Source organism: Lampris incognitus, chromosome 2 (genome assembly GCF_029633865.1).
Source record: "Lampris incognitus isolate fLamInc1 chromosome 2, fLamInc1.hap2, whole genome shotgun sequence".
Lineage (NCBI taxonomy): Eukaryota > Metazoa > Chordata > Actinopteri > Lampriformes > Lampridae > Lampris > Lampris incognitus.
In genome coordinates this window covers 87,662,561-87,673,737 of record NC_079212.1, presented here as the reverse complement: position 1 = coordinate 87,673,737, position 11,177 = coordinate 87,662,561, and the positions used below count along the sequence as shown (strand labels likewise).

Below are 11,177 nucleotides of genomic sequence, written 5' to 3'. Positions count from 1 at the left end.
AGTAATGTAAAGTATACATGATGTGAACATGCACGGTACATCATTATCATTTAAATATGCAAATTTGCATATTTAAATGTTGTATTCATCATATGGTGATCCTCTTCTTTACGTTGACAGTAGTTTTTGCACTATGCATTTTGTTACCAATGTTGATGTTTTGCATTTTATACTTTTTACAGTGACATTAGTTTTTGCACTATGCATTTTGTTACAAATGTGTTTTGATTAAAAAAATCAAGCAGTGTTCTTAATTCAGTATTACTTTATTAAAAGTATAAATACATGAATCTGATTCTGCTTACATTTATTCAAGTCATTTCATGCTATTTCCCGAAGAATTGGTGTTTGTAGGTTGGTAAGACACGCGCACACTTTCAGTATTTTGTTTATGTTTTTAGTGAACTGATATGGGATATTGTCCAAAATGTTGAACAATTTCAACCTCTGAATGGAGCGCTCCACATGGATCCTAGCACTGGATATGAGTTTGTTTTTCTTAACTTCTTCTTGTGTGAACTGTCCATTAACAAGGAAAGACGGGATGTTGAGTGAAACCCCTTCTGGCAAGATGTCCCGGATTGTGAAGCCTTTATCTGCCATCACCATGTCTCCTGGGCATAGATGATTGAGAACTCCAGAATCTAATGTAATAGCCTTGTCTGAGGCACTTCCACCATAATAGTCACTGACAAATGTTATCACTCCATTAGGAGCCACACCTATTAAGGCTTTGTGTGTTGTGTGGTCCGTTTTTTGTACTGGCTCCATAAATGATTCTGTTTGTCAAGCCTCTCTGTCCTGGAGACTGCTAACTCTGTGCAATCGAGCACAATCCTACAGTTAGGAAATGGACGGAAACACTCTGGCAACGATGCCTGGTTCTTCTCTATGGAGGGGATGTTGTTCTCAAGCATACCAACATATAAAATGTCATACAGGGCACTGACAATGGTGATAAAAATGTTGGTAACTGTGGCTGTACTGCAATTAAACCTGGTTGCAAGGTCTTCATGACCAGAATTAAGTTTGAGCTTCATCAAAGTCAGTAGCAACTGATCGACTAGTGGCATAGACTGGACTGTCCAATTCGAATGATATTGTAGCTCAAACTTAGATAAGAGTGCTTCCAAAACCAGGACGGTAGCAACATCTGGTAAGCCAGTGAAATATTTTACTTTGACACGATTGGAAGATATTTGGCTGAAGGAAAAGGTCTGTTTTTGTTTCTCCAATTCTCTTTTCAATTTTTCATTCTCTCTTCTCAACATGTCAACCTCTATCTCTAGCAGCGCAACACTGTTAAAAGGGTTGTCTGAAGTACGAGGGGTGTCTGCGGTTGGGTTGTCTGAAGTACTAGGGGTGTCTGCGGTTGGGTTGTCTGAAGTACCAGGGGTGTCTGCGGTTGGGTTGTCTGAAGTATTAGGGGTGTCTGCGGTTGGGTTGTCTGAAGTACTAGGGGTGTCTGCGGTTGGGTTGTCTGAAGTACTAGGGGTGTCTGCGGTTGGGTTGTCTGAAGTACTAGGGGTCTCTGCGGTTGGGTTGTCTGAAGTACTAGGGGGCTCTGCGGTTGCAATGTCAGAATTTTGTAATTCAAGTTCATTTGTCCCTTCTTCACCACTGGGAGGGAGTGGTACTGTTTTTCTCTTCTTGTGTGGAAGGCTGAGGTGGCCTGGGAAAGTCTTCCCCTCGTTCCAAGCAAAACGTGATGGGCCAGCAGCTTTGCCATTTGGAAAATGCCAACTGCACACCCTTGAGCAGGGGCTTGGTGTAAAGCCATCACGCCTGTAAAAAAAAAAAAGAATGAGAGATTTAGAAATGATTGGCAATGAAAACTTGAAGCTGCATTGTAACTTATCGTCTGCCCTGGATTTGAACAATTAAAGTAGCATTCTTTAACTTTTTTCGATAAAAAATAAAGTTGATTTTGGTCAAGATTAACCACTATCTTTCACTGAAGGAGGTAACACTGTACTAATTCAGCCTATTTCCCATTCATGAAATCTTCAGCATCTGCTACAATGCCCATTTTTGTGTCTGTGTCTGGTTAGACACAGTCACAAACATGGGCATTGTAACAGATGGTGAAGGATTTGTGAATGGGAAATAGGCTAAATCAGTCCTCTGTTACCTCCTTCAGTGAAAGATAGTGGTAAATTGTGACCAAAATCAACTTTATTTTTTATAAAAAAAGTTAAAGAATGCCACTTTAACCATCAATTATTTAAAACACAATTTCTATTGTGTTAACATACTCTACTGTAAAGATTGTATAATGATATTATACAAACAGTCTACCATACAGATTGGGCAAGTTATATTGTATTCACATACTATACAATACAGATTTTTTTGGGGGGGGGGCAAATATTATAGCCTTTTCATAGCCTTTTCATAAAGGAAAGGTTACATAGTAAGGCTTTAGAATTAGATGTCAGTCTCCCTACAGAAACATTATTTTTTGTAGATATGAAGTTTCATTGTTTGATTTATATGGGAAAAGTCAGAAGTGAAACTACTGTAACAAAACAGGCAGAAACAGCACATTCACCTGGACTATCTAACGTTATGTACCCCTGCTTATTCATGCATTTACTCCAAGTCTCTTTAATGATAATCCCCTTGAGATGCATCATCTCGTTTTAGATAATCATGGGCTAACAATGCATAGAATAATGCAGTTTTCCGAGTGTGTAGCTGACATAATGCTTGCTTACAGTAACTGTATGTCTTCACAGACAGGGTTGTAGTAGTAACAACATAAGTGGCTAACCGATGCTTGTTTACGCTCCACTACACTCTGATTAAAGCCTTATTGAGCAGAAAAACATATGGAAAAGCACATATATTGATCCTCGCTTGTTGAATTAGCTAAAAATCTAAATACCTGTCTAGTATGTAACGTGGATTTCGGTAACAAGAGGGTAGCTACCAGTAGTACCTAGTCTGCAGTGCAGGGTAGCTAGTCTGCACTTAGCACAAAAGTCGGCGCCAAACTTCGATTTTCAATGCATTTCTTCAATAGCAACTTACCGTATTAACTGCAGCCACCTCTTCTTATCTTTGTCTTTCGGAGGAAAGCGATAGAAAGACAGTTTGGTCTCGGTTTTACTCTCTGATCGATTTAAACAAAGGGGGACACAGCAGTGAGGCATATTGTCAACAAGTCGATGGAGCCGGAAGCAAATTCGCGCGCGCGCGCCTACGCAACAGGGACGTGCCTACGTCATAGCTTAAGACGCGAATTGTCTCCGTTTGACAACATTAAATGAAACAAGCGTCGACTGAATGTAACGTTTGTTTAAATCTGTACTACCTGATGCCTGTAGGGTTTACTGACGTTTAAAACCAGGGGTCCTCTTTCGGTTCAGCACTTTCAGTTTTCTTTCAGATTTTGTTGCAATAGAACGTTAAATCATAAACTAAACGTTAATGAAATGTAAATTCACCGAATGCGTCCGTGACACGGCTGTTACAGTGGACCAATGGCGGGCTAAAGCGTGTCTAAAAGTGTATGTCTCTTTTGCTTCCCTCGTCAGTCCAGACAGGCGGAGTTTAATGTGTTAACTCACAAGTGGGGAGCGCCGCTCACGTATGTTATACCTGAAACATAAACTGATGCGCTCCAGAAAACTGGGAGCTTGATTGACAGATTAGTTGACCTATAGGAGAGGAGCACACCGCTCCCATTAGCCAATCCAAATGTACCGTGTCAGGTCGTCTGGATTTTTTTGTTTGACTATCGATCAGGTGGGGATGTGAGAGAATCATGGCTGCTCCAATAGTGAGGTGGCTAAAGAGATTATACGTTTACCTATTGATTCCCCCCCTTTTTGTCACAGCCTTTTTGAATTTGGAGGAGTTAAATGAAATGAAATATGGGATTCAAATTCTTTCAGATCCCGTCATCTTGGGCCAGGTGAGTTTGAGAAAGAGGGCTTGTTTTGCTACGGCTAAAGATAGCTCGCTTAGCTAACGCTGGCAAGTAAGCTAACATTAGCGAACCAATTTATTGTCACTTAGATGTCAAAGAAACGAAAACGCCTCCCTCATTCAACTCAGTGAGAACTCTCGATAAAATCGACACACAAGCTGTATAAAGGAGGCGGGGGTACGCGTGTGTCAAGCTGCACAGCGTTTTTGACAGCTGTTATAACGGTTACCTATTTAAGCAACACTGCTTTCCTCCACCTAAATGGAAGATTGCATCAGTAACTAAGCTGTTTCCTCATATGATATTTATGCTGATGAAACGAAAGTCACACACCTGTATTAGTTCTTAGAACCAGTTTTGTCTGTTGCAGGCCAAGGCTGAGGAGGTAATGATGGTGTCCAGCAAGTACAAGCAGCTATATGAATGTCGTCTGCCAGCCCAGGCTGTGAGGTTTCATCAGGACCCTACTGCTGAACCTGAATCGCAGGCCTACACAGGGCCTGGCATCCCAGAGCTTCTCAAACCCATGCACACTGCACCCTGCTTGATGAAGGTCCGTCCCCTGCTGTTCCTCTGTGTCATCGCATCACTGTTCATCACAGCGAAAGTCTGTTTTACACATGCAATTTCTTACTTTTGTTATTTTGTCTAATAGTAGGGAAGGTCTACAAGATCGTAGTGTTATGTTGTGTTGTTGTATGATTTTGGAGACGGTGGCAATGATGAAAAGACGGGAGGCATAGCTGGAAGTAGCAGAGTTGAAGATAAGATTTTCATTGGGAGTGCTGAAGAAGGACAGGATTAGGAACGAGTATATTAGAGGGACAGCTGAGGTTGGACGGTTTGGAGACAAAGCAAGAGAGGCAAGATTGAGAAGGTTTGGACGTGTGTGGAGGAGAGATGCTGGGTATATTGGGAGAAGCATGCTGAATATGGAGGTGCCAGGGAAGAGGAAAAGAGGAAGACCAAAGAGGAGGTTATGGATGTGGTGAGGGAGGACATGCAGGTGGCTGGTGTGACAGAGGAAGATGCGGAGGACAGGAAGAGATGGAAACGGATGATCTGCTGTGGCGACCTCTAACAGGAAAAGCGGGAGGTAGTAAGAATAGTTTTGTTAAGGCTGCTACAATGAGTTTCTCATTGATTAGAGCCTGAGCGATATAATAAGATTTTTAAGAACGATAAAAATTTCGATATTTCAGGATTAGAAAATCTCACAGTGATATATCGGCTGATATTCATTATTTATTTCAGTGGTGACAGACATGGACACAAGTCCATGAATACTGGGATGGCATCCAGTGCTTTACCTGTGCCCCCATCCATAGGGTTAATGGTTTTGTCAGGAAGTGCATCCAATGTAAAATTTTGTCAAATAATTATGCGGATTGACAAGACCATAACGGATCGGTCGAGGCCCGGGTTAACAATGGCCGCCATTGGTTCTGTGCCCTACCAGGATACAGATGGAAACTGTAAAATCTGCTGTGGCGACCTCTGAGAAACAGGAACAAGCTGAAAGAAGAAGAAGATTCTTTTTTTTTGTTCAGAAACACACAAGCAAAAAATTTCCCCCAACATGTATTCTGTGTAGTTATGAGTCCTCGTCAAGATAGCGTGACATAATGCAGTTTATAAATAAATTTCTTTTATTGCCATAAATAGTACAAAACTCTAACCCATCTTAAACTCTAGTTGACCTAGAGTAAACGCTGCTGTTTAATGCATCTAATACGACATGACTGTCTGCAACGAGGACTTGTGGCATTTGGATTTCACACTACACGTTTGTAAGAGAAGCTAGATAATTTTGGCTGCCAAGCCGTGTTAAATACTTGTCCAGCTCACGCGTATTTATGTTTCCCCTCTGGTTTAATAATTTCCAACTTACTCACTGTAAGTTCAGACATGCGAGTCACAGATATACGTATTTACCATTGCTTCATTTAGGCAGAACAAGTTAAACGCTATAATTTAACTGCTCATTAACGTTAGCCGTCTTGCGCTGATAAACATGCCATTAGCTAGCTAGCTTTGTGGGTAACTGATTTAGCGATGGACAGCATTATAAACTGCTGTAAGTGATGTTAACAGAGAATTTTTAGAAGTGACGAGAGATAAATGATAAGATCGTTGTTTGTGTACTCACTAGAACTACCACACTTTCATAAATGAACCTACAATTAAATTTATCAGCAGCTCAGCCTACACCACTCAACTACCGTAACGTTTAACGTAATTTTGCTGTTTGACTGATGGTACCGGGTTTCACGTTACCGTAGCAAAAACGAGCATGGCTGATGTGAATGTTGTCAGGCTTATTTATACTAAGAGGAGAAGTGATGGGGCATCAGTATTACATGTGACAATTGTCAGCTTACCATCAACAAAGATGATTTCCATCATATGCTACTCTGCACCGCAGTTAAGTTAGTTTTAATTTGGATATTCAGCAGACAGTCACTCCGGATCCAGCTGCTCCTTCTTACTCAATTTCACCCAGTGTTAGCTCACCTCCGAGTGCTCTCGCTTAACGACAGGGGGAAGCCGCTGGATCCGGAGTCAATATTTGTCAAATATCCAATTTAAAACTAACTTCATTGGGTGTCCGGGTGGCGTGGCGGTCTGCTCTGTTGCCTACCAACACGGGGATTGCTGATTCCCTGTGAATCCCTGTGTTGCCTCAGGCTTGGTCGGGCGTCCCTACAGACACAATTGGCCGTGTCTGCGGGCGGGAAGCCGGATGTGGTTGTGTGTCCTGGTTCTGCACTAGCGCCTCCTCTGGTCGGTCGGGGTGCCTGTTCGGGGGGGAAGGGGGACTGGGTAGAATAGCGTCATCCTCTTACGGGCTGCTTCCCCCTGGTGAAACTCCTCACTGTCAGGTGAAAAGAAGTGGCTGGCAACTCCACATGTATGGGAGGAGGCATGTGGTAGTTTGCAGCCCTCCCTGGATCGGCAGAGGGGGTGGAGCAGCGACCGGGACGGCTTGGAAGAGTGGGGTAATTGGCTGGATACAATTGGAGAGAAAAGGGGGGGGGGACTAAACTTCAGTCTACTCTGCTCAACTCCTCTTGGGTCAGCTGATTGTTGTGGTTTGTGGTGTTCCAGGCACTAGTGTTGCCAACGGTGGAGTTGCAAACTGCAACGAACATCTTCCGTCTCTCTGTCTCTTTTTAATTGTCATTTATTGGCCGTTCTAAACACTGATACCGATTTATCTGCAATGAGCTCATATCAGCTGATAATGTTGGCATGCCAGTTTATCGGTCAGGCTCTGTTGATTATTTAAGTCTCAGTTTGATCCTGATGCCCTTCTATCACTGACATAAGCAAATGAGACTGTTCGATATCGCTGTGTAATGACTCCACATGCTTTTCTCTGGGCCAGGTTTCCCATGAGATCCGAGACGATTTACAGCACACAGGCAGGATGCAGAGCCACCTGTAGAGATGCGCTACCTCACTGTTTTTCCAAAACGCCTCTACATCTCTCACTTCTCTTTTCAAAACAAATGCTCGAGCTACCAGAGGGTGGATGTAGATCTTTCTGACAGTGAAGTCATTCTTCCGTGAAACGCTGCAACCTTTATCCACAGGGTCGTGCAAAGTCAACAAAAATATGAAACGGTCATAGGAGCGTTAATCAAGGTTAGTATTGATTCCTCATGTAGTTGAACACTCTTACACATGGGGACCTCCTATTACAGCTGCAGCCTTGCACGTTTGTTCCTTTTGACCAGCCGTAGGGTAAAATGTTTTATTGAAGGGCTGTTTGGCTGAGAGTGGGAGCATAGAGGGGGAGTTGTTATAAAGGCTAAGGATTGTTTTCATTGAGTGTCTTTGCCATTAATTATTTAGTATGTAAATTGTCAAAAATGGTAAATAGCCTTTACACATTTTCAGAGCCCAAACTGTTTACTTAGTATGAACAGCAGCCAAAAAAACCCCCCAAAACCCTTCAAATATCAATTTTTATGATATTAGTTGGAGAGAGCAGGGTTCCCACACATGCTGGAAAACCTGGAAACTTATAGACTAGTTTTCAATCATGGAAAACACCTGGAATAGGATCAAATTGATTTAAATGTCCTGAAAATATTTTCGAGGTCACAGAAAATTTTGAAGTTAGGTTATAAGAACGAGATTTTGCCTGCTTAGATTGCAGGTTTCGTGTAATTTTCACCTGAGATTGCGTATTTTATCCATATTTTTGGCTGCTGTGGTGACACATCAGTTTGTGGAGTTTGGGCAGAATGTTCAGTGACCAGAGAAGTTACACAATTCATCTAGAGACTGTTGAGAGCTCAGCTGATAGCTAAATGCCCTGGAAACGTATTTTCTATAAAAAGTGGGAACCCTGGAAAGGCAAGCAAATCTCAATATTTTTTAAGCCATTACCAGCAAATACAATTTGGCTACATTTATTCATCATCAGTCGCTTCTCTGGGGTCGGGTCGCGGTGGCAGCAAGCTAAGTAGGGCACTCCAGATGTCCCTCTCTCCAGCAACATCCTCCAGCTCCTCCTGGGGGATCCCAAGGCGTTCCCAGGCCAGATTGGACATGTAGTCCTTCGAGTGAGTTCTGGGTCTACCCCGGGGTATCCTCCCAGTTGGACGTGCCCAGTAAACCTCCAAAGGAAGGTGCCCAGGAGGCATCCTAATCAGATGCCCGAACCACCTCAACTGGCTCCTTTCGACGCGAAGGAGCAGCAGCTCTACTCCGAACTCCCTCCAGATGTCTGAGCTCCTCACCCTATCTCTAAGGCTGAGTCCAGACACCCTACGGAGGAAACTAATTTCAGCCGCTTGTATCCGCGATCTCACCCTTTCCGTCACTACCCAAAGCTCATGACCATAGGTGAGGGTTGGAACGAAGATTGACTGGTAAATTGAGAGCTTTGCCTCCCGGCTCAGCTCCCTCTTCACCACAATGGTCCAGTACAACATCCACATTACCGTTGATGCTGAATCTAACTATTTAGGCTACAATGTAGCCAAATTGTTGTGGCAGCAATTTGGCTACATTATAGCCTAAATATCTAGATATTTTCACTAAACACTTTAGGGCCACCAAATTTTCAAACATTGCATTGCACCCACATATTAAAATTGCCGCCAAGCTAAAATTTTACATCTTCCTTAATTTAGCTTCAAGTAAAGAAAGCCAAGTGCACTACAGCACAGAGCACAGATGTATGAAAATGGATTACTTGTATTAACGGCGCTCCGGTCATATGTCTGTCATTTCCTACTGGAGCATTTCCTTGATGGTCTCATGTTTGTAGTGCTCAAAGGGCCTAGTGGAAGAGTGGGTGGTAATCTATGGGGATTAGAAATGAGCCGAGAACACCGCCTGAGAAATGAGCTGAGAACACTGCCTTAGGAATTTATTTACATCATCAGTGTAGACCAGCGTTAGTTTGCAGAGGTGCATGGGCGTTTAGTTTTGGGTTACATAAATATGTGACAGTAGGCTGTTTCACAATACCATAGAAAAGCAGAAGTCATGGGGTGACTTGTTTTTGGTTTTTCTAGAGGCCTGAAGAAGTCACTTGTTTGTTTTCTCTTGATTCATCCATTACAGAGCTCTCAAGAGATCACAGTTAGTAAAATCAAACCCGAGTAAAGTCCCTCCCAAACTGAACATGAACACATTATTTGCCATACTTATTGGCCGCCTCACTATTTAGGCAGCGGATGGAAGGGCAACTAGAATAACATGTTTCAAGGTAAGTAGCATGATAGGTTGAAAAGTACTCCTCTCAAACAGTGAATGGTTAACATGTATGATTGGTTTATTGTAAAATTTTATCATTATGACCATAATTTGAGTTCAGGGGCTGTATAAAACAAGGCCAGTGTTACTTGACTTTGTGATGATGCACCACTGTACATTTACATCCAAAAACGTCACACTAGGAACTTTTAAAAATATTCAGGGGCGTCCGGGTGACATGGCGATCTATTCTATTGCCTACTAACACGAGGATCACTGGTTCGAATCCCCATGTTACCTCTGGCTTGGCCGGGCGTCCCTACAGACACAATTGGTTATGTCTGCGGGTGGGAAGCTGCATGTGGGTATGTGTCCTGGTCATTGCACTAGCGCCTCCTCTGGTCTGGTCAGTCAGCGCGCCTGTTCAGGGGGGAGGATCCTCCCACGTGCTACGTCCCCCTGGTGAAACTCCTCACTGTCAGATGAAAAGAAGCAGCTGGTGACTCCACATGTATGGGAGGAGGCATGTGGTAGTCGGCAGCCCTCCCTTGATCAGCAGAGGGGGTGGAGCAGCGACTGGGACGGCTTGGAAAATAGGGTAATTGGCCAATACAATTTGGAAGAAAAGGGGAAAAAAATCCCCCCCTCCAAAAAAAATATATATTCAAGGGGGTGCTCAAACCCGGAATCCCTCCCCCTAGCTACACCAGCAGCAGAGGCTGTTTGCTGATCATTCTCTTTTGCTTGCTACACGTCCTCATTTGGGGGGGAAAGAGCAACTTGGAAGGGTGAACATGTTCATTTCATCCACACATGCTTTTCTTGTGGATTGAACTGGAAGTCTTCTGGGCACAAATCTGCTTCTCTACCTGCCCTGACAGGCCCTGACAACCGATGACCTTAATTCCTTTCTTACTACAAGCCAAAGGTCCTGAATAAACATAACTACTGACTGCAAAAGGAAATACAATTTTAGCCATACCAAGTGAGTGATCTCTGCATAATGCGTTGACTCTCTTCTCATCTCTGGTTAGAGGTAGGAGAGACTTGTTTGTATGTTGTCATGAAATTTGTGTGATGTGGTGAACCAGTGAGAATTGGAGACACTTGCGTCAGCTATGTCAATTCGACACTTCAGCACGACAGTTGCTGATATCATAGTCTTTGATAAGTGACGACAGTCTGTGATAAACGTGCAAACAGAACACAAGCAGTGCGACAAGCTCGGGGTGTCCGGGTAGCATAGCAGTCTATTCTGTTGCCTGCCAACACGGGGATCGCCGGTTCGAATCCCCGTGTTACCTCTGGCTTGGTTGGGTGTCCCTACAGACACAATTGGCCGTGTCTGCACGTGGGAAGCTGGATGTGGGTATATGTCCTGGTCGCTGCACCAGCGCCTCCTCTGGTCGGTCGGGGCACCTGTTGGGGGGGGGGGTAGTGTGATCTTCCCATGTGCTACGTCCCCCTGGCGAAACTCCTCACTGTCAGGTGAAAAGAAGCGGCTGGTGACTCCACATGTATCGGAGGA

At 43.6% G+C, this 11,177-nt stretch overlaps 2 protein-coding genes across 3 annotated transcripts in view; one reads left to right on the top strand and one right to left on the bottom strand.

The window, feature by feature from the left end:
- Window positions 1-253: 253 nt before the first annotated feature.
- On the bottom strand, window positions 254-3,164 carry LOC130108185 (uncharacterized). Its single transcript, XM_056275040.1, has 2 exons — window positions 3,034-3,164; window positions 254-1,785 (listed from the first exon to the last, which is right to left on the bottom strand). The coding sequence occupies exons 1-2, from the start codon at window positions 3,153-3,155 to the stop codon at window positions 726-728; spliced, it is 1,182 nt and encodes a 393-aa protein (XP_056131015.1). The 5' UTR covers window positions 3,156-3,164; the 3' UTR covers window positions 254-725.
- Window positions 3,165-3,757: 593 nt separating this feature from the next.
- Window positions 3,758-11,177, top strand: part of os9 (OS9 endoplasmic reticulum lectin) — a 28,894-nt gene continuing 21,474 nt past the window's right edge. For both annotated transcript variants that reach the window (XR_008809808.1, XM_056273841.1), the window contains exons 1-2: window positions 3,758-3,919; window positions 4,305-4,487. Coding sequence is in view for 1 of the 2 variants with exons in the window: in XM_056273841.1 (XP_056129816.1) it covers window positions 3,770-3,919; window positions 4,305-4,487 (333 nt within the window). In the remaining variant the exon portion in view is untranslated. The remainder of the gene's footprint in view (window positions 3,920-4,304; window positions 4,488-11,177) is intronic.

What these genes read in the sequence shown, in the direction of transcription:
- LOC130108185 (XM_056275040.1), bottom strand. Translation starts at nt 3,155, where the DNA reads ATGCCTCACTGCTGTGTCCCCCTTTGTTTAAATCGATCAGAGAGTAAA. An exon ending in AGGTGGCTGCAGTTAATACG is followed by an intron (nt 1,786 to 3,033) that starts GTAAGTTGCTAT and finishes TTTTTTTTACAG; the next exon opens with GCGTGATGGCTTTACACCAA.